This window comes from Pollicipes pollicipes, unplaced genomic scaffold (assembly GCF_011947565.3).
Source record: "Pollicipes pollicipes isolate AB1234 unplaced genomic scaffold, Ppol_2.1 Scaffold_3087;HRSCAF=3621_pilon_pilon_pilon, whole genome shotgun sequence".
In the NCBI taxonomy this organism is placed as follows: domain Eukaryota; kingdom Metazoa; phylum Arthropoda; class Thecostraca; order Pollicipedomorpha; family Pollicipedidae; genus Pollicipes; species Pollicipes pollicipes.
Window position 1 is genome coordinate 27,235,211 of NW_023596225.1, and position 21,769 is coordinate 27,256,979.

Sequence of the window (21,769 nt, forward strand, 5' to 3'; positions counted from 1 at the left end):
CAATGTGCTCATCATGAAATTAGGTGTGCAATCACGAGGAACGTTCTATCAATGCTCTCGATTATCTTAAAAGATCATGAAGTTCTGGTGCTCTGTTGTCAGTGACTAACTACAACCGACGCGTGTTTTAAAAGATGTACACTATTAATTATTTGTAGTCATGTTGATGAGTGGCCGGTATGCATCGGCCTAATCGTCCATTTTACCGTCGGAGGATTAATGGTCTGCCTTGCTTCGAAACACACAGAACACGCACAACGCGAGTGCAGAACTCAAGCCGTGTATGCGAAGTTCGCACGCGTTCGCTGCGTGTTACCGCCTCCTCCTGCCGGCGGTACGTAGCACGGCCAGGAACTGGCCGCCTGGCCGCGGTCAGGGGTGTGAGGGGCTCACCAGCGCGCCTCTCAGCAGCACCGCTGGAGCGTGCCAACACCAGTGGGTGGTCCAGCCAGCGGCAGGCGCGCCTCTGCCGTCACTCACAACTGTCACTGATTGGAAGGCACGGTGCAGGCAGCGATGCACTAGCTATTTGTATGCTGATGCGACCCACACAGATGGGACAGTTAGAAAGCCGTTTGTGTGGTTGTCACGATCCTCGCCGAGTTTGACGTTCTGGATCTGATATAACTGCCTTAGTTTGCGACTTCTTTTAGTGAGGACATACGTCATCGTCTGATGACGCTCGCCAGCTGCCCCCCTGGCGCCGACCCGCGGCGCCCTTCGCCGAGCGGTCTGCCGCAGGTTGGCGGTGTAGCGAGACGTGACGATTCGTGACGCGTGCGGCGCGTCACGACGCGCGGCTCCAGTAGCGTTTCACACCGCGCGTGCCCTGCGGACATCAGTAATGTCGATCGAAGATGAATAAATCCGATCGATCGTAAACTGATGCCAACTGATACGGTTTTCGGCCGCTCGCAAATTAACTTCTAATTTTTGTGCTGTTCTTACAATTATTTAAGAAATATTTTGCTTTTCACCACAAATTTCCCAAGACATGGATCGATTAGCGACGCTGCAGCAAGTTTGTATTGCAAACAGTCAAACAATTTTTAAAGTATATTACTCAGAGTGGATAGTTTAGAATTTACAACAATCTCTGGAAACATCGTGTAACAGGCTGTGACACATGCCATCAGCCACTATCAAAACACTCAGTATGTTTCCCGTGACCATCAAAAATGACCAGCTCAACATGATAAACAATGACATCGATAATTAGCTATATTGACTTGATTGATTAAAACAATTGTTACTTATATATCCGGCAGGAGATGTCATAACGCTTTATTACTTGACTGTTCCAGCATTGAAAAGCTTACCGTGTTAAAAAGTGTTTTAAAAGAGGATTGAAAAAGCGATTTCAGCACAAATAAAATGCATGAGCCACAGACTCAGCAGAGTTGCGATGGAACTTTCAACTGAAAAAGTAATTGCCAATGACCTGTATTGGGCACAGTCAAATACATTAATGAATAAGGATTTGGGGATTTGCGTGATTTAGGTACATAAAAACGATTGAATGAACGCGTCTGCTATATATATTGATCAAACATACAATTCTGAGGCATTTCATGGAACATTCAACAGCTGGGGGTCGGCGTAATGTCCAGCTGTGAGACGGAGCAGAGGTGGTGCCAGCAGACTACACCAAGCGGACAATATTAATGGAAGCAAAAGCACGGCTCTGTTAGCATTTTGAAGCCAAAAGGAACTCTTTGGCAACAGCTCAAGAACGTTAAGCCGTGCGTGGAAGATAGTTCTAGTCGCTTGATTTCAGATAATTTAATTTGCACGGCCGAAATCTCCTCACAAACTGACAACCTCTTGCGGTTCGTTAAACGTCCATCCACCACAAAATGAAGGCACTTCTTTGATCTCCAAACTGAAAAATATCAAATGCGGAAGTCTCTACCGACTTTCCAACCTTTGCTTTTGTCACATGAAGCCAACCTTTACGATGGACGATTGTGGTTGTGTAAGGCAGCTCCGGCTTATTCAGAAATGACTCGGCGAGAACATGTTACAAGCCACGATTCTGTTGTAGGTGAGAGCAAATCCAGTAAGAGACCACGTATATAGTACTATCAGATGCAAACAATGAAGATACAAGAGTTCCACGAGCCGTTGCGGTCATGGGTACCGCATTCCCAAACCACTTGCTGCCTCATCTACTCCATCTCGTTGTTGCTTTCTTCCCTATGTCCTGCCTCTGCCTCCTCTCCTCTGCGTTGTCACCGCTCCGCACCGTTCTGCTCCGTCACTGCCTTTTCCTCCACGCCCTTCCTCCGTCGCCTCTCCCTTGCATTGTAAATGCCTCGTAGCTCTGCCCTGTCGCTGCCTCCCCCTTCTCCGCTGATACCTTCTTCCCGCTGCCCCGTCACCAACACCTCTTCCTGTCCCGTCACCGACACCTTTCCCTGCCCGGTCACCAACACCTGCCACTGCCCGCCGCTGACCCGTCTGCCGCTACCCCGCCGCTGCCCCGCCGCTGACCAGTCTGCCGCTGCCCCACCTCTGACTGATCTGTCCCTGCCCCGCCACTGACCCGTGTGCCCCTGCCCCGCCACTGACCCGTGTGCCCCTGCCCCGCCACTGACCGGTCTGCCCCTGCCCCGCCGCTGACCAGTCTGCCGCTGCCCCACCTCTGACCGATCTGTCCCTGCCCCGCCACTGACCCGTGTGCCCCTGCCCCGCCACTGACCGGTCTGCCCCTGCCCCGCCGCTGACCGGTCTGCGGCTGCCCCGCCGCTGACCCGTCTGCCGCTGCCCGGCAGATGACTCGCCGCAGACGGAGTGGACCTGGCCGCAGAAGCTATCGCTATCGGCGGCGCTGACCTCAGCGCCGAGCGGCGCCGATGTGGACCAGGCCGACGAGCCGGTCCGCTACCGGCTGCGGGCGTTCGGCCGTGACCTGACGCTGCGCCTGCGGCTGGACGACGGGTTCGCCGGGCCTCAGCTGCGCGTGCAGCGCGAGCACCGCAACTTCAGCGAGGTGGAGCTGCTGCACAAGGCTACCGCCCGCTGCTTCTACCGGGGCGAGGTGGAGCACGAGCCCGGCTCGGAGGTGGCCGTCAGCCTCTGCGGGGGAATGGTGAGTAGTGAGACGATCCGGCTTCCACATTGCTCTCAGCCCCTGTAAGGAAATGGTGAGTGGTGAGACGATCTGGCTCCCACATGACCGTCAGCCTCTGTAGGGAATGATGAGTGGTGAGACGATATGGCTCCCACATGGCCGTCAGCCTCTGCGGGGGAATGGTGGGTAGTGAGACGATCCGGCTTCCACATGGCCGTCAGCCTCTGTAGAGAATGATGAGTGGTGAGACGATCTGGCTCCCACATGGCCGTCAGCCTCTGCGGGGGAATGGTGAGTAGTGAGACGATCCGGCTTCCACATGGCCGTCAGCCTCTGTAGGGAATGATGAGTGGTGAGACGATCTGGCTCCCACATGGCCGCCAGCCTCTGTAGGGAATGATGAGTGGTGAGACGATCTGGCTCCCACATGGCCGCCAGCCTCCGCGGGGGAATGGCGAGTGATGAGACGATCTGGCTTCCACATGGGTATTGGAGGTCACGTCCAGCGACCGTTGGGTTGATAACCCACAGCCAGTAGCTCACGAAGAAGGCATTTTCGCCAGCGTGGTAAGAATTCCCAGGCCCAATGGGACAGGACAGTTGTCCGGACACGAGAACACCGAATACAAACGCTCGCATGCGCAGGACCCCATCAAATCACACCGACAATCCAAGCAACCGCAGCACGAAAACATATTTATCAGTCTTTTGTTGTACTTTTCGGTGCCGAGTAAGACTACTTACTAAGCTTCAAAATTTGCCTCCCAGGACCAATGCGCTGTGGCACGAATGCCTCGGCCTCGACGTTTTGTGTTGTTTGTCGTCAGTAAAACCATTACAGCGGCAATTAAAAATTTTAACAGCTTGTTCGTCTTAAAAGCTCCACTAGCCAGATACAGGATTGAGACATGGCTGATATGGCTTCCTGACCTTTCGTAGCGGTTATTGCTAGCGATTTGACCCATGCTGTACCGGCGGCACGAAGCCTGGTGTGGTCCGATATATCTGTCCATGCCCCCGTAAAAGTTAAACACTGCACGAAGTGCGATGCCTTTTTCCATTGCAGAGATCGTGCCAAAAGCTCTGAGCTTTCGGGCGGCTGGGAGAGGGGGACAGATAGGTCACAGCCGTCCCAGACACCGGACGGATCCATTCGTCAGGTATTGACAGCACCGTCTGTAGCGCTGCGACGGGGATGGACATGAAGCGGCCAGGCCGTCTGACCCGCCGCCGATGGTGGGCGGCGGCGCCGTAACCGTCCGATGCCACTGCCATCTGGGGGCAGTGACCGGCGACTGACGGCTCTGGCACTTCCATTCATTGCAGCGGTTTTCTGTATGGCGCCCTGAAGGCCATCCACTCCACCTACCTGTTTGTCAAAGCTTATCCCTGTGAGGCCCAATCCGAGTACATTTGAATGTACGAGGCCGAATATGGTGCAAGTGGTGACAGACACAGGCAGCATTTTTCCGCGAAGGCGTTTAGTTGGACCTTTCTTGCATCGTATTTTTGTCGTTCTTGGAAAGGCTAGGCATACGTTGTTGATTCAATCGCCGGACTATGTTTTATCGCCCATTGTTTTCTATTAAGCCGTAGCCTTTGCACATCCACATAACCATTTTTAATCCCCTTATTCAGCGCCCTGTTCAATCTGTCTTGTTGATTTGGCTGCTTTGCGGGATATCCCCGACATGAATCTAGCAAATGTGACAAATAACCCTCGTAACGTATAAGCCAAAGTTGAGTCATCATGTTTTTTCCATGGCAGTTGTACCGCACCGAGCTGGAAGTTTTTACAGGCAGAAATAGCGGGCCACGCCAAATGCCGACTTAAAATAGCGCCGGAAATCGACAAAAAGCCCAGACTCCGCCACGAAACTTAGTCATTCAAAATGTGACAACAGTGCACAAAAGTATGTGTTCGAAGTTAATGAACGCTGCTAGAAGGATGAACAGCATAAGAATTCTTAATCTTCACTATACGAATGTTTTTTCACCTTCGCCGTCTGGCTGGGATGCGAGGTGAGCTCAAAAGGATCGATCCGCGCTTTGTCTTTCTGGGATCGAAAGTCTAGCGTTGTCGGAACCGGAAGCGACTATTGTACAGGATGGAGCCAGATAACTCCGCGGGTAAAATCTTCTTTACCAAATCCACCACTCCACATCTTACTCATCAGGCTGTGGTCATACCCAACCGTCATCCATTCTATCAGCTGTAACCATCCGTCAAACACCCGTTTGCATCTTTATGCATGTTATTTCTATATTATAAAACGTTTCAGGACATTCCACGCACAAATTTTCGTTGGTAGTTACAATATTGATTATGTATGCGTTGATGTTTGCAAAAAAAGTGAGTTGAAGTTCATTGTGACTAAGAGGCTTACAAGCAATAGTGTAGTATTTCTTGCAGTTTCCACCAAAGTTCGTAAACGTCCTACCCATACCCATACCCGTGTCCATAGCCGTAATCTGTTTTCTCCCAAATAGGTTTCCAGCCCAAGCCGTTCCTCATTAAATACAGATATCCGTGAGTTTACCGATATCATGAAGTCTTTAGATAGAGGGGATATCCTTCGATTGCCCCGCGGCCTCGCGCGTGCAGTTAACACGCTGCAGTTTAGTCCGACGCGGCGTGGCACCACTCCCTGCTGGCCCGACGTTCCCGTGTCAGACGGAGGTGGCTGAGCGATGTACCGCCTTCTTCCAGAACATGTGGGGCGTTGCTGGGAGCTGCAGGCGTGTCTGCGTCGGCGTGTGGGACCCAGTGGTTACGTCATGCAAGTGTGGGCGAAGCCGAACAGGTCACGCCTATGCTGCGGGAATGACTAATGACGCGTGACGCCAGTGGTACCAACGGTAGCGTCATGGTAGCACTGTGCGCTTGTGACGGGTATACGGCCGACAGATTCAAGGTCACTGCAGCTGACAGCTTAGCGTGACGGGCTCAATCAGCCATAAAGTGCGGAACGAACAAAGTGGGAATGCAGAGATAATGCTGACAGGGGGGATGTCCGCGTTAATGAACGCGCAACAAACGTCGTTAATGAACATTTCTCAAACGCTTAGGTCTTTCGTTCCAGACACAAACCACCGATTGATATACAATGCAGCTGATGAGTGGGATGCGCAGGATTCAAATAGACTTGAATAATTTGGAATTTTGAGAACTCCCGAACGTTAAACAAGAGGATTCGAAAATGATGATTTTGGGTGTTAAACCGCATCCAATCCTGAAATGCATGATGTATATTTCACACATTCAAATGTATCAAACATTGCCTGGGTTCACATTTCCTTCAGTTGAATTAAATGCTACACGCATATGTCGGTTCTGTATATAAGCAAATCGCCCGTCCTTACCACTGCATAGTACTAGTCCACGGTTTCCACGCAAACATTTAAATCTGTTCAAAGATATTCTCACCTCAAATCTGAATCCGAGCCCGATTCCAAATCCAACTACTCTCGGATCCGACTGGCGAAATGCCGCGTTTCGTCAGCGCTGGTGTGCAGACGGTGATCACTGTCACGCTGGGCGGCCGTTCAGAAGCCGTGCAAACATTTACAAACAGAGCGGAGCGGGCGGACCGGCTCTCTCAGGCGGCGGTCCTCCGCGCAGCCGACAGCCGAACAAGGCCTCGTGCGAGCGCCATCGGAGCCGAACGTAAGCACAGCTCCCGGAACAGTAGCAGGACGGCTCGTACGAGTGCGACGGCGCGGCCCAACGCTGTGTTTACTCCTCTTCTCTGAAACCGACAAATGAGGCGCGGGGGTGGGGGAGGGGGGGGGGGGGGGCTGGGGGCCGTTCGTGTTGCGGTTGGCCACACTGACAGCAAAGGTCGTGAAAACAATTGCTTCCTTGTGATGATGCTGGCGATTTCGTGTCTTCTGCATCGTGTACTTTTCAAGCGTGACGTGAGCTTGCTTTAGCGCAGGGAGCTTTAGCTTCATGACTCACACCGAAGCTAACTCGATGGGACGGATTTGACATCATGCATGAGACACACTGTCTCATTAAACTAATCTTAAGTCGCCAAGATAAGCATTTCTTTAGTGGCAATACGGCTCTGCCCCACTTGCAACGGACCATCAGTCAGCCTGAGTTTTCATGATAGAGGCGCGGGAGAAAACTGAAACGCAAACCATAAATGACTAATATTAACGCTCAGTGACGCCGTCGGAGGAGCGTTGAGCTGGCGAGCGGCGCGGCGGCGACTGGCCGGCCAGTCCAGGTCCCACGCCTCCGCAGCCGCCGTCCGTTTGTTTGTGCTGGCGCCGCGGGCATCAGTCTGGCGATTAGACCGGACGGCCAGGCAAACGAGCCGGTCCGCCTCCGGCCGCCGAGAGCGGCCCGCCAGCCGGAGCCCTAATGACGCCACTGACGGCAGGCCCGGGCAGGGGCGTCAGCGGCCGCCGGTGACGGCCCGGCCCGCCCGGTGGTCCCGCCACCCTGACGTGCTCGACGTCTCGGGAAGACGGAGAGGGGACATGGTGCCAGCACTCTGATGTCATCGTAGCGAAGCGAGGTTTCGAGGTGCTTTGATACGGCTCGTCGACGTCCCATCGGTGACGCGTTGGTCAAAAATTAGTGGCACCATGACCCAAGGCCAACAACGTCACCTTAGTGTTACTCCTGTAGAGTTTGATAGTACCACAGAACAGTTCATCTGACATCACCTTGTGGGACCCCTTCCGTCGAAAGTTCAGGGGCACTGCGGTGACGCCACTGGCGATAACACCGTCGCCCGTCGAATCCTGCCGTCCCGGTTCCTAAGCAGTGACTTCGTCAGCCAATGGCCATGATCGCCGACTGCAAACCACTCAGAGGCCCGACGATAACGTCACGACTGCAATCATGCCCCAGAGCCACGCCGGTCGCCGCTGATGCACCGCCGCCGATGCACCGCCGCCCACTACGTCCGTGCTGTGACGCTTGTTCGCGCCACCCCCCAGCGCTTCCGGCGGCGCCTGGGTCAGGGTCGGTGCCAGACGGCGCGCCGCTCGCAACCGCGCCGCGGCCGTGACCGCGGTGAGTCGCCGCTGGCAGCGTTCCTGCGGCGCCGTCTGGCCCCGCCCCACCGGTCTGGGACCGACGACGTCATCGGCGCCGTGTTACCAGGGCGGGCCGCTGACCCGTCCAGGCCGTCGCCGTCACCGGCGGCGGACCACGGCCGGGCCGGCTGGGCTGGCGTCTGGGAGGAGGCTCCAGTACCGGATGGGGTGGGGCGGGGCGGGGAGCGGCCCTGACGCCCCTCCCACCGGCACGGCTGCAGGTGGGGCTGGCCGGCTGTCTGGCGGCCCGCCCCTGGCACGTGCCGGCATGCCACGGACCTCCCGGGCGGTGTCTTCGCCACGGGGTGGGCGAAGATGCCTGAGCCTAACGAGTGTCGTGGCCCTGACGGGCCGGTGCGGGTTCGCGGGGCGGCTGTCTCTTGAGATGGTGGCGGAAGATGCGCACGGTGACATGGAGCCGCGACTCTGACGTATGGTGTCCTGTTTGCGATGACAGGCTTAACAGGATATTTCGGCCCATAAACCCTGGATAAACAAGCCCTCCGTCTGCCTATGCAGCAGGTGCCATTAATCCAGCCGCATTGTTGCGCGATTACGCTCTCCCGTGAAAGGCTAGATGGAGATACGTGAGCGGAACACGCGGGAGAAAATGATCGCTTGACGTTTAGTTGCTGAAGAAGAGGGAGGACATTACTAGCACGATGCGCGGGGTAGCTCTAACAGAACATGGCTGACGTGAGGCACTCTGCTGTTGCCTAATTCGGTATGCTTCTCACGATGCTGACCTAGGACTGTGCTCGCGCGCAGTAGCGGTCCGCGGCGCCCTTCTGGGCAAACAAGGCCCTTTGCTCCTTCAGGTGAACTACGAAGCTTCGGTGGATGTTTGAGTTAAATATCCTGGAAGTAGCGGAAATCTTCAGAAGTATCTCTTCATACTCGCAATCCCGACCGGGGGAAGGGAGGGAGATACCCCCCCCCCCCCCCTCAAGTAGGGCAACACCATGGTCACAGCGGAGAGATTTGTGGTATAGCCGAATAATGTCCGAGCCGAGAAAGGTAACCTTCCCGGCAGCGTCAACTGACAGGTGCCGACTGGAAGTTGATGCGGCCATCTGCCCTGTCATGCGCCGCGTGCACTCATACAAACATGTATGCTGCAGTAATCCAAAACAGGGTGAGTGTTTCGGTGTGTTCACTAATATGGAGCGTCCAAACACGAGAGTGATACCGGGGATCCGATGATGTTGTTTTATTTGTGTTGGCCAAGTATAGAATTGCTGTGAGGAACAGTTCCCCGTGCCTATCAGTCGCTTATGCGATCGTGTGCACCATAAGAGGTAAGAATACGCGTGGCTTATGTTAATCGCATTTCGTTGCTTCATTCGGACAAGGAATGATAATTCAAGTTATCCTTTGGGAAAGGAGCCTAAAAGGTGGAGAAATTCTACTGCATTCTATACTGGAAACCCTGTGCTTGCGCTGCCACTCTTCACAACAGAGACATGCCGCCGCTGTCCCATCGCCCCAATCACACGGGCCGTCCGAGTTGATTTGCACAGACTGTGAAGAGCACCATGCAAATATGCGTCTCGCGTGCACACGTGTGAACCTGGTTGCCTTTGAGGGAGCATGCCCGCTGTTGGTGATATGACCACTGACCTGTCGCGATAGCCCTTAAAGCCCGACAGCGTAGAGCACCGCTCCAAGAATAGCTAGCCGGAATGGAAATGTGGCTTCAACAAGTGTGCATGACATTAGCTTCGGGTTCGGGGCGCCGCCAGACGGCGTTTCGCTGCCAGAGCACCAAAGCGAGATCGACGTCTTGATGTGCTGTGTCCTCGCTCCTTGACGAGCGGCGAGGACAAGCGGTATCACCGGCGTTGATGCCAGTGGAAGGCGTTAATGGACGGCTGAACGATAGCTTACGGCTGCACCGCCGGCCGACCGACCTGCGGACTCTCGGGACTTTTCCAAGACTAGTTTATCCGCAAACACATCAGCAATCAACAAACTGCACACTGTGAAGACACATGTGTGGGCAGCGTCCTGCAGGGAATTCTCGCAAATAATCCGCTTGTACGTTGCATGCATGGGTGGAAGTAAAGGTTTCATATATGCACCGATGGTGGCCAGCTTTCCGATGCACCGATCGACGCTTATCTTCGATTAACCAAGTCACATACGGCATATAAATAGATTGGGTGCTGTGTTCAGGCGGAAAAATCACCGTGGCCATGATGACATAGTTGTGCCAGCACGATATCATCTCCAGTGGTGCTGCAGGCGTTAAACTGCTGAAGCCCAGTGCTTCCATCACGTACGTGCCTCTTCCTAACCATTTCCTTTGGAATTCCCTTAGTTCGCACTTACGACGTGACAATTGGACATCAACTAGATGTATGCATTGTAGCACGCATTTTCTATGCATGCAAGACGTACATTACGTGTCTGTTATTTGCATGTAATGCCTACATACAACAGCTATAACATGCACAGTGATATCAACTGCAAGCGGGTTATGTGACGCTTACGTTAATACCATTGGTGCGCTCCAGGTAACTCTTGGACCTTCCGTTATATCGGCCTTGAAATGGCAATGGACCTAAGTTTTGTTTTTTAAAGTCATTTTAAGTACTGCTGAGCACAAATTGGTGATGGTTATTGGTAACAGACCGCATCTCCAAACTCAGTTCGTGCTGGCCGGTTTATGTTTATCTACTGGACGACCGATAGAACCCAGCCCCTGGACATCCATCACCGCCATCCGAGATAGCCATCCGACATGCTGTCCTGCCCGATACGGTGCCTTATCAGCGGCCATCGTCTCCTGCCGACGCGGCTGGGGAAGGCCGCGATGGACCCTCGGAGACCGACGCCGGATGGAGTCGATGGGCATCCACACCCTTCACCGATGCATGTACCAGCGGAGCGTGCCATAAATCAGACTTCTGGCCAGTGCTCTGCCCACAGATGCAAATAAAAAGAACATGATCGCTGCGATGATCCGCTATCCGGTTGGGGAGCGGTGTGACGGACGTGTCCAGGCCGGATTCGTCGCTCACTCGAGACGTGCTGAGCCGCCGCTACACGACTCACGGCCTCGAGGGTGTGAGAAATTATTTTGTCACGCGCCTGACATCATTCTCCCGCCCACGCAAAATATCTTTTCTCTCCTTGATTATTTTTTTGCCATGCTGACACGCGTGAGAGATATCTTCTGGTTCTTTGCTTTTGACCGGACTTCAATAAATGTCGTCTTTTTTTAGAGCATCTCGGGCCAACGGTTCTTGATGCTTTTATTGAGATCCTTCCTGGAATTTATTGAAGTTACCCGCCCGATAAGGACAATACTTTGCAGAACACTTCGCATATATTAACAACACATCGCGACCTATGATTTATCACATCGTGACGTGCTATTGAAGAAAACCATCAAATCCCAGCGTTCAAGCCGGAGCGGACTGGCGACGGGATGGAAAAACAGGGGGGGGGGGGGAGGCGCGGATTTGCCCTGGCATGTAGGCGGCGTTGGTGTGTAAGCCTTTTGCCAGCCGATCGCTCTCCATGCGTCAAGAAGTCTGCGAAGTTTACCGTAGGCTGCATGAGAGGCCAGCGGGCTATAGCTGCGCCGGTAAGGCGCAACAGACTTAACACCCTGGCATCAGGGCGCAGAAGGAAGACGTGCATTGATGTCACGGTTGGTTTCACTTGGGGCTGTTCGATGAGGTTGAAAGCTGCCTCTTAGAATTGCGAATTTCAGGAACAGCTAAAGGGGGTGTTCAACATTTGCATGGGGTTTTGGACTAAAATGGCTAACTTGAAGATCATGTGGCACAGTTCACAGCCCTGCCATTCTTACAACGTAAGCCGATATAGTTTCTGAGACACACGTCCGTGGAGATGTTCAGACTATTTCGGGAGACTATTTCAAGGTCACCCAAGCATTCATAATGCCCTAACAACGTCATTTAACACGCGCCCGGGTGGCCGGCTAAATACCCTTTGCTCGGGGGGGCTCAATTTGGCCCCCACCCTGAGATCTCAAGAACTAAGAAAGCTAGAGACACCAAATTTACAGGGTGTATTGACCTGTACGTGAACTCGTTCAGGTCAAATTTTCAGGTTCCTAGGTCATGACGTTCGGGTCAACACAGGTCAAACAAGGTCAAGTTCCAGGTTGGTCCCCAAAGTGCCCCCAGAACCTAGATAACCGTTTCTAAGCAAAAGATTACATTCTCATTCAAAGTCAGTGACCTTGCTTGACCTTTTGAAAGTCAAGGTGACCAAAATCATACAAGATTACTTTGAGTTTTGCATTTGACCAAGCGACAAAGATTACGCTAGGCAGTATGTTCCTAAAGAGAAAATGTTGACCTGGATCATTTTAGGTCAAGGATCTATTCTGACCTCTAAGAAGTCCATGGGAGATGTATAATGCGGTTCTCCTATCAACAAACTCGAAATGAGCACCTGAAACTATCCCATACAGCAAGCCCTAGAATAACAAAACAGGTTGGTTTTGATCTTGGTGTGACCTTCATAACTGACCTTATGTCAATGTAGTTTGCTCATTCAACTGTTGTGTTGTCAAAGAAAGCATCTCAGAGATGTATGGCTTCGTCTAACACTCCGTTGTTGGATCAGATTGAAGGATTTCCTAGAAATTGCCTTCGCTGAAACCATGGCCTGACTTTGACCCGCCATAGGTCAGCGACCTTACAAGGTACATCTAAATTTCTGATGTCAAACGATCTGCTATTCAACTGTTTACAGCTATGCAAAATTTGACGCGGCTACGCCGCGTCGCTCGGAAACTATTCTGGAAAAACCTTGGGGGGATTCAATTTGACCCCCACCCGAGCGTGTGTTAAACATTGTCGTTCCATCAGCTGTGCGGAGATCAAGGCCAATCTATATATAATCATCGAGTCGTTCATATCTGGTGTTCCTGAGCATGACTTCCGGGTATAACGGCGATCCATTGGCTCTCAATCAAGGTTGTGCATGATGCAATGACCAAATCAAACAATGGCGTGGTGAAGAGCACATTTACTTAGCAGGGAAATTATGTCGTAAAGAACGGTCCTTTCCACATTAAAGTATATAAATATCTAAAGGTTAGCTTCTTTCATCATGTCTGATTCTTGCTTCAATACCTTCAAATGTGAAACATTCCCTTTAAAACTTGAACATATTTTCTTAGCAATGGAACGTCCCCTTTAAACCTTGAACATGTTTTCTTAGCTACAATACCTTGAAACATTATTCGCTCTTGACGTTATCATATAGACCAATTGAAATATTAATCCTGACTGAAAACAGGTCCTAGGTCGCAGAACAAAGCCTTCAGATATCAGCATGTTTATATGCCAGTATGCAGCTGTGGCATGCACTGTGTCGTGGCCGGAGATCGCCTTACCGTTCGAGATTCGTAAACGTCGGTAGCAACAGACAGAACACTTAGTCATTCACTGATGATTCATGTCATTCGCATGACGTGAGCACCACAAATTGATCATGAATGTGCCAACGTATTTAAAACAGGAAGCTTTACACTGATCACCTCCTTTCCAAAACATATCAATCAACCAGTAATACACAGATATGAAGGTGATCAATCAGTCGATCATTTAAAACTTCAGCAATTTTAAAGCGAAGTACGGCGGCGGGAGCGTAAGTCGACAGGCTCTAGCGTATTAGGCTATCCCAGCTACGCCATGACTCCTAGAGGCCAGCATGACCGCGACACAGTCGCCTGGGCTCCATACGGGGATATAAGACACCGCGTGTCACGTCCCGTTACACAAAACAGCCCTGGTCAGCCGCGTTATGGCGCCGTCTGCAGCAGCCGTCGTTCCTGACGGCTCGCCGTGTTAAGGCCTTGATGAGGATGTCACCGCGCCGGAACACGATTACAGGACGACGGAAACATGAAAAGCGTTTCGGACCGCGCACCGCAACCGATATACCGCCATGGATCATGTCCCTGTATATTGAGTGTAGGCGTGACAAGGGAAGCTGAGTTGGCTAAAACCCAGGTCATCACGCCGCAAAGCAGATAAACACCCTCAAGCATGCTGTGCAGAGCATATTATATGCCCACACATGCTACGCGAGCCCAATGTCTTTACCGCTGAAGACAAGCGAACCTTAGTACATCCAACAGCGTCACATACGATATTATCTATCGTCATTATATATAATTTTGCACCTGAGACCCTCCTTTGCATTGCTCTGGCCGGCAAAAGCTGACGGGCGCGTTCTTAGCTCAGATTACCCCGTGAACGTAGAGCGGGCGCACGTCGCCTGCTGTCATTTTGGGCTCTGGCAGGCCCGCTGTGGCCGACAGGCTGGGCCGTCAAGTCCACTGAGATGATTTGACACCCCACCTGCCTGGCAAGGGTTCAGCCTCATCCGAAGATTAGAAACTTTCCCCCGTTGTGTGTGTCTTGGCGCTACTGGCGTCGCAAACAGACAGGGCCCACTCGCAAGGTGAGCGATATCACGACCAGTGTCTCACCTAAAATCGGCCGATTTCTACTTGCCTGCCGTCAGAATTTTGTGTTGTGCAGCGTGGGGGTGAAGCGCCCTCTGTGCCGCCCGGGTGCCCTCTGGCGGGTCGCACCCACTCAGTAAGCTGTTGGAGCTGTCGACCCGTCAGTGCTGGGTAAACAGGAGCCCGGGAGTCGAGGTACCGGGCGGGGCCGCCGCGGGCGCCCGCTCGCCGCCAGACGGCCGGTCGGTCCGTCGGGGAACAGTGACGTCACAGGCCCGCCGACCTCCTGCCGGCGGGCGTCTGACGACCGCTCCCAACCGCACCAAGCTGTCTCCCCGGGCAACGTTTGCTTGGATCGCAGGGCCGTGCGGTAAAATTAACTCTTTGTGTTACGATATTTATTTTTCGCTAAGCTGGTGTCGGATTTCACGGACCACCCCTGTCCAACACCACGGAATTAGTACTACCTTTTGAATCGGCCGATTCGTCTTTGGCTATGTTTAACCAGCGCAGGGCACCACCATTCAGGCTCTCCGAACACATGCGTTCCCATGCTTGGCATCTCCAACAGCTACCGTGGCTGCCTTCTCTGAAGTGCGACCAAGCGGCTGACAAGTTAGCGTGATGCTGCACGTAAAGGCTCGCGTGCCACAAGCACCCAGACCGCAAACCGGCCCGTCGCCTAATGGGGGTGTGCCAGCTATCAGCGATAATCACACCCAGCCAATGCACGGTCGGTGCCGCCTGAATGGCCAGGAGAAGGGCTGGCGATCCGCCGCCACGACCAGCCTTGACTTTGAGGCTGTATTAGGCTGGCAGCGGGTCCACGCCCTGCTAAGGTATTGTTACCATGGGCGGCGGACCAGGAAGACAGGCTCAGACGGCTGGAACTGGTTGGTGCCGTCATCGGCTCCGGTCAGTAGGGCTGGAGCTCGGCCGTTCACCGGCGGGCTACCGACGCGTCATTCAGTTTTGCATCGAGTTGAGGATGAGTGAAACATGCCTTTTGTCTGGCGGCGTCCCTTCTGTAGCGTGCCGGCATCCTGAGAGCACATGAAGAAAAATTGTGATGTAACCTTAGTAACAGAGGCATTCCGGACAACAGACAAAAATCCGGGAGTGCAACGATGCACCCATGTGTGTGCTCCAGAGCCCAAGCTCGGGAGGGGGCCGGAGTATCGGCCTGGCAGCAGCGCGCTGCCGGCTCTGCGACGGGCCCACCACGTCTGCGCCGAGCACAGACTCTCGATAGCATCGGCCTTTGGCGCGCCGACAGCCGGGCCAGCGCCGTTAGTCCAGCGTCGCCGGCCGAGGGAGTGCCAAGGTGCGCCGCGGCCGGCGGCAGGGGAGGGGGATAAGTGCTGGCGGGTGCGATCGCGCGCCGTAAACAGTCGGACCGCGCCGCTGACACGTGGAGCGCGCCGTGTTGTCCGCCGCGCGCGCTACAGATCAGGCCGGCGGCCGCCTCCCACGGCAGACGAGACTGAAGAGAGATCTCTTGTAGGCCTGGGAGGGCGACATTGTGAGCGGCGCTGGAAGCCGCGCGCCGGCCACCCGGACAGCCTAAAGGTGAGGTCATCAAAGACGGAGCTTCACAGGCGGGCACACAAAGAGCTGGCTGCATTGCCGAGGCCCGACAGGTGAGTGCTGACACCCGACGCCGGCTGCTGCGACCCCGCCAGTGAATAGCTGCTGTAATGGCCCACCCCGGCCTTTGCTAGCATTGACACCATTGGTGGGTGGTGACATTGATGGATGACCTCCCGCTTTCAGACGGGCCACATCCGCACGGCCGAGGGTACATACCTGATCTGGCCTGCCGACACCCCGGAGCCGGAAGTGGCCGGCACTCACGTGATGCAGCGTTACCCGACGGCTCCCTCGACCCCAGGTCAGTGTCGGCGACCTGACCCAGCGCTACCGAGCGCCGTCAGCATTCAGCCCCACCAGCCGGTGGCAGCTCAGTCCTGGCCAGCTCCCCCGGTGGCCAGACTCTCCTCATTAGGAGTATCGTCAGAGTCGGAGCACTCGCCTTCCGCGCGGCACGGAAGGCCACTTACTGCTTGACGCGAATGGAAAACGTGGGCTATAAGTCCGCGAAATGGTCATGGGCAGCGTTGCCAATGTCAGGAATGGTGACATTGGACGACAACTATCTATTCCAGGTCAGGTAATCGCTAATGCTTGTGATCCCCCGGCAGATTATCTAGAATATTCTCACAAATCATGACCGGCAGGACTGATCGCTGCAGATACTGTTGGCGACGGCCTTTTGCGATCCCTTTGGTGGTCCACTGAGTATTTGCCGAGGAAACCGATATGGAGAGCAAACACGCGGCTCCGATGGCATCTACCGCCCCACAGAAAGCCTGAACCTTGGCAGCAAGCAGAGCCCTTTCACTGATACTTCCCCCTGATTTTGCCTGCCATGATGGGATAATAGTTACTGGGCTGCTGATGCTTACAAAGGGGATTTCTAATGCTCGTTTCTTATCTCGGGGTGCCGAGAACGTCCGATCCCCATTTCACACAACCATACGTAAGACGCGGAGATGCAGACCTGCCTAACGAAATCCCGCCATAAAGGGACGGTGACAACATGCCGCGTGCCTACGGTAGCAAGGAGCAATAGAAATCCCTTGCTAGAGATCGGTCCGATGGAGCTCCTAGCTGAGATCACCAACGGGGTCCGGCTGTTGCAAGAGAGCATTGCTGCCGCCATAAACCGTGCAGCCGGTCTGTTCTCCGGGCGTGGGCGATGCGTCTCGATTACCGTGACCTTGAACGCTGACCTCAAGCCAGCGTGGTCTGACCTCTGACCGGACGAACCTGGTCACCCCTGGCCTCCTTTGACCTCTAACGTGACATTTCTGACCTGGGACGATCCGGCCTAACCCGAACTAGCCTGACTTTCTCACCCACGACCTAAATTCTAACCTGGCATCTTACCCAATATCCCACCAGACCCCTGACTTCGCGCTTAACTGGATACCTGACCTGGCTTTTCGACTGACACAACCTGCCGTCGTCTCACCCGACGCAGCCTGAAATTGCCCTTTGGCTTAATCAGTCTCTGACATATGACCTGAACAGAGCAGACCTAACCTAACTTGACTTAACCTGACCTGTCGGCAGTCTACGGGGACGACCGGCATCGGTGGCGACGCTCCATCAGTGACCCCTACTTCATAGAGGTCATGGTGGCCGCAGACGCCAAGATGGCCGAGTACCACGGCGACCAGCTGCAGCAGTACATTCTCACCCTCATGTCAATAGTGAGTACACGGTGTAACAAGGATAGAAGGTGACTATATTATCACTGTTTAAAGCGCACAAAGTGAGGTTTGCTTTATGGTAATGGCTCTTTCCTCTGTGATGTGAAGCCATGCTTAAGCCGCATTCTGAAGGGCGGCGTCAATGCACGTTCTCGTAAAAGCATGCATAACTGAGATCATAGTGGGTGGGTTCGTTGATTATTTCATTGCTTCAAACGCACTGTTTCTCTGCTCTCTCTCTCTCTCTCTCTCTCTCTCTCTGTCTTCTCTATCTCTCTCTCTCTCATCTCTCTCCTCCTTCTCTCTCCTCTCTTCCTCTCTCTCCTCTCTCTCTCTCTCTCTCTCTCTCTCTCTCTCCTCTCTCTCTCTCTCTCTCTCTCTCTCTCTCCTCTCTCTCTCTCTCTCTCTTCTCTTTCCTCTCTCTCTCTCTCTCTCTCTCTCTCTCTCTCTCTCTCTCTCTCTCTCTCTCTCTCTCTCTCTCTCTCTCACACCTCGATACATGTTGCATCGAGTGATAGCTCAACATAATACTTGTGGGATTTATGCAGCGCGTAAACCATGTGAGATCTCACAAAATTGATGCGTTTATGTAAACTGCCTTATAAATTCAAATACAGACTGCATTTCTCTCATAACCATCTACCCGCAGCTCTGCCTTCGCAACGCAGACTGCATCAGACCATCCCGCCACGAAATGACGTGCGCTTGCTGGATGAGTTGGGATCCTGGGCATAAAATACAACTATTTGTCTTTGGTTTAATGTGGTATGCGTAAGAGAATCCGCTTTTGGAGTTCTAAAGTAGCTTAAGCGCCACGTGATCTCCCACTAATTGTGTTTTGAGCTACTGCTCGATGCAGCACGCCTAAGCAACAGGAAAAAACTCAACGAATTTCGTACAAGCAAGCGAGCTGCCAGGACGGAGCCAGCTAAATTTTGTGAATAATGCTACGTCTTTGGAGAACGCTAAGTTAACGCACTTTTTCCATACCAAACAAAACAAATCGACCAGACGCTGCGCCTGGAGAAAGATGCAAGTTGCCCACATCGGGTGAAATGGGGCATATATCACAGGGTGCATAATCCATTCCCTATCACTTGCCAACTTAGCGCGTGGACCAAAGGGCTTAACAGTGTCTAAGTGTTGTCCCTAGTTAAACGCTTTCTCTATACTAGGCACCCAACTCCTGCACGGTGCCAGATGAAACATTGCCACTATAGTAAACACACTCATGCATCACTGTTTTTCCAGGTTGGACTTATCTACAAGGATCCTAGTATAGGCAACTCTGTGACAATATCCGTAGCGCGCATTGTGCTGATTGATAGTGATGTGCTAGATGTTGGCAAGCCCAGCAATTGGAAGAACGGCAAGTCGGCTTCGGGCATTTTGCACCGGTGAGTCGGGGTCGGTCGTCACCAGGGCATTTCGGTATTACAAGGTCCCCACCCATCGTCGCTGTTCGTTATCGTTCATTGTCATTATCACGGCCCATTCTCAAGCCCACGCCTATTTCGGTGTCGTCACCACTGATGCCTTGAGCAGATGCCAATGAGTGCAAAAACTGCAAGACTACAAAAATGTAAATCTGCTCGTTCCTTAGTTTTTATTGCTGTCATATGTCTAAATGTGGCGGCATTAGCTTGTCACCGGTCTGGGTGGTCCAGCGAACATTTCCACCGGCGTAAAGCCAGATCCATGCTGCAGGTTCTGCCGATGGCAACAGGATCTCAATGACAAGGACGTCAACAGCCCCAGCCACTTTGACACGGCGGTTCTCCTCACGAGGTAGGCGGCAGGAGCACGCGCGAGGCAGGCTCAGCACGGGAGCCAGACCGCGCACGAGCGACGATGGATGACCGAGACCAAAGCTTAGTGGTCGTGGTGTCTCGCCGGGGTGGTGACCGAAAACCCGTCTATCTCATACTTTGAATTGGAGCCGTTTTGGGTTCTTCGCCACGGTCGGTGCCGTGCACTGCAACCGTGGCAGTCGCACGCGTAAACAGTCGACATAGCGTCGCATCGTTATTGCGTCGGTGGCAACAGGTAGCGCTTATCATTCCGTCTTCATGGTTTATTCGTTCGTCTTTTGTTTCTTTTGTCCACATATTGGTCTGAGCTGTGAGATATGGCGACTGCCAGATCAATGCAGGTCATGTGTGCGTTGGTGTATACAAGCGAAGCATTTATCAAAAAATTAAATGTGGGCACTTGCCAACACCATCCTATCACAAGTTTGTTTTTGTTTCTTTGACGTCTGTGAAGAGAGAATATGCAAAACCTTGCATCGTGCATTCACGACACATGCATATATGCATTCAGGATGCCGAAGCACACCCTGCATGACTAAGAAAGGAGTGAATATGTATGTTCTTGGGAAGGCGTTCCTCCCAAAATTAATCCCCCTCCCAAAGCATGTGTCAGCCCCTTCATTTGGGATAGGCATTTGTGTCCGTACAGCTTGGAATAAGGCCAAGGAAATACCGATGCAAATAAGGAAGCAGCTCACTTTGGTAACCAAAACGGTAAACACAAAGATCTTGGATATGACAATGATTTCAAATAATCACATTCACAACTTCATGAAGAAACCATTTTCGGACACCGGTGTTTGACTGCTGCACTCAATCAACGAAGGCAAAATGACGTATATGAAACAGATGAGCGGGAACTAGCCGGGTAAGTACCGAAACACGCCCGCACAGCCTGCCACATGCAAAACACCGGTCTTGATGCACAACGGAAACACCGATTAGAAACGGGAACATGGGAGGTTAAGGGGGGGGGGGGGCTGAAGACACATACCTCATGCACAGACACAGATCTTTGGCCGGTGTTCCTTTGGCTAGCCTAAGTTTTAGGCTGGTGCGCAATGTCACGATTTGTTTGATACCGAGATATCTTAACTTTAATACGGTGCAAATAAATTTGCCCGATTTAGTTTAGTTAAGAAGTTAGTTTAGACTTCCTTAAAACGATCTTTAAGGAGACAATTAGCTCAGAAACCTTTAGCTGAAAAATTTGCCAGCAACGGTTTTAATTTCGACCTATAATTTTGAGCATTTTTGTGACATGGCTTTTGATCATTTTCCCACAAAGTCAACAAAGACAAGTCCCGTTACTTGTTTTTTTAAAATCATCTCTTATGCTAGCATCAGGTTTATTCAGTAAAGACGAAATGCTGGCTTCAAACATCGTTTCTCCTCTGATATTCGAAAAATGCATCACGCCGATTTCACGTCTGCGGCACCCAGGTTCGGTGACCTCGGAGTGGGGCTGGTGCTGACGATGCCGCCCAACCGGCCCGAGGATTGGCCATTTGGAGCGACAGCGCATGCTTCCTGGCCGTGCGGAAACAGTCCTCAGACGGCTGGGTTCGCTCCCTGTTGCTGTTGGCCTCAGGCACCTTCCTCCCCCGTGATTGAATCAACACGTGACCGGTAGGCTCAGGTACGCGTGGAATGCTGAACACCGCCGCTGAGGTAACCGCGATCGTTTTTGTGCATCGTTTCGTGTCACAACATTCTGGCTGAAGCCGCTCTGTACTTAGATGGGTGGCATGTGTGCTTTTGAAGTTGTGAGGAGGCGGGCTGCCGAAGTCATTGGCTGGATATGTTGGACAGTTGGGCCTAACGTGCTGGTGGATTGTTCGGCGGTTTGCCAAAACCGCCAAATACCTTTCGCATTCCTCTGAAACTTGAGCCAAGCGCATTGCATCCTGCTGTGTAGACATTTAGCTGCGTGATCGCTGATAGTGTGGGCGTGCAGCCAGATCACCCCGCTTTTGGAAAAAAGCCGACAATCACCCGTTTCATGGATGCGGTGCAAGTCTGACTGGTTGGGTACCATTAGGTTATGATTGCGCTTCCAACGAATTTAATTCCTTTGCAGTGATAAAATCGATGCTTG

The 21,769-nt window shown here is 52.8% G+C and overlaps 1 protein-coding gene across 1 annotated transcript in view; it reads left to right on the forward strand.

Annotated features, from left to right (window-relative positions):
- LOC119089981 (A disintegrin and metalloproteinase with thrombospondin motifs 20) overlaps nt 1-21,769 on the forward strand; it is a 134,440-nt gene that overhangs the window by 25,389 nt on the left and 87,282 nt on the right. The window contains exons 2-6 of the mRNA XM_037212781.1: nt 2,775-3,091; nt 16,359-16,476; nt 17,721-17,860; nt 19,112-19,257; nt 19,568-19,648. Of these exons, the coding sequence (XP_037068676.1) occupies nt 2,775-3,091; nt 16,359-16,476; nt 17,721-17,860; nt 19,112-19,257; nt 19,568-19,648 (802 nt within the window). The remainder of the gene's footprint in view (nt 1-2,774; nt 3,092-16,358; nt 16,477-17,720; nt 17,861-19,111; nt 19,258-19,567; nt 19,649-21,769) is intronic.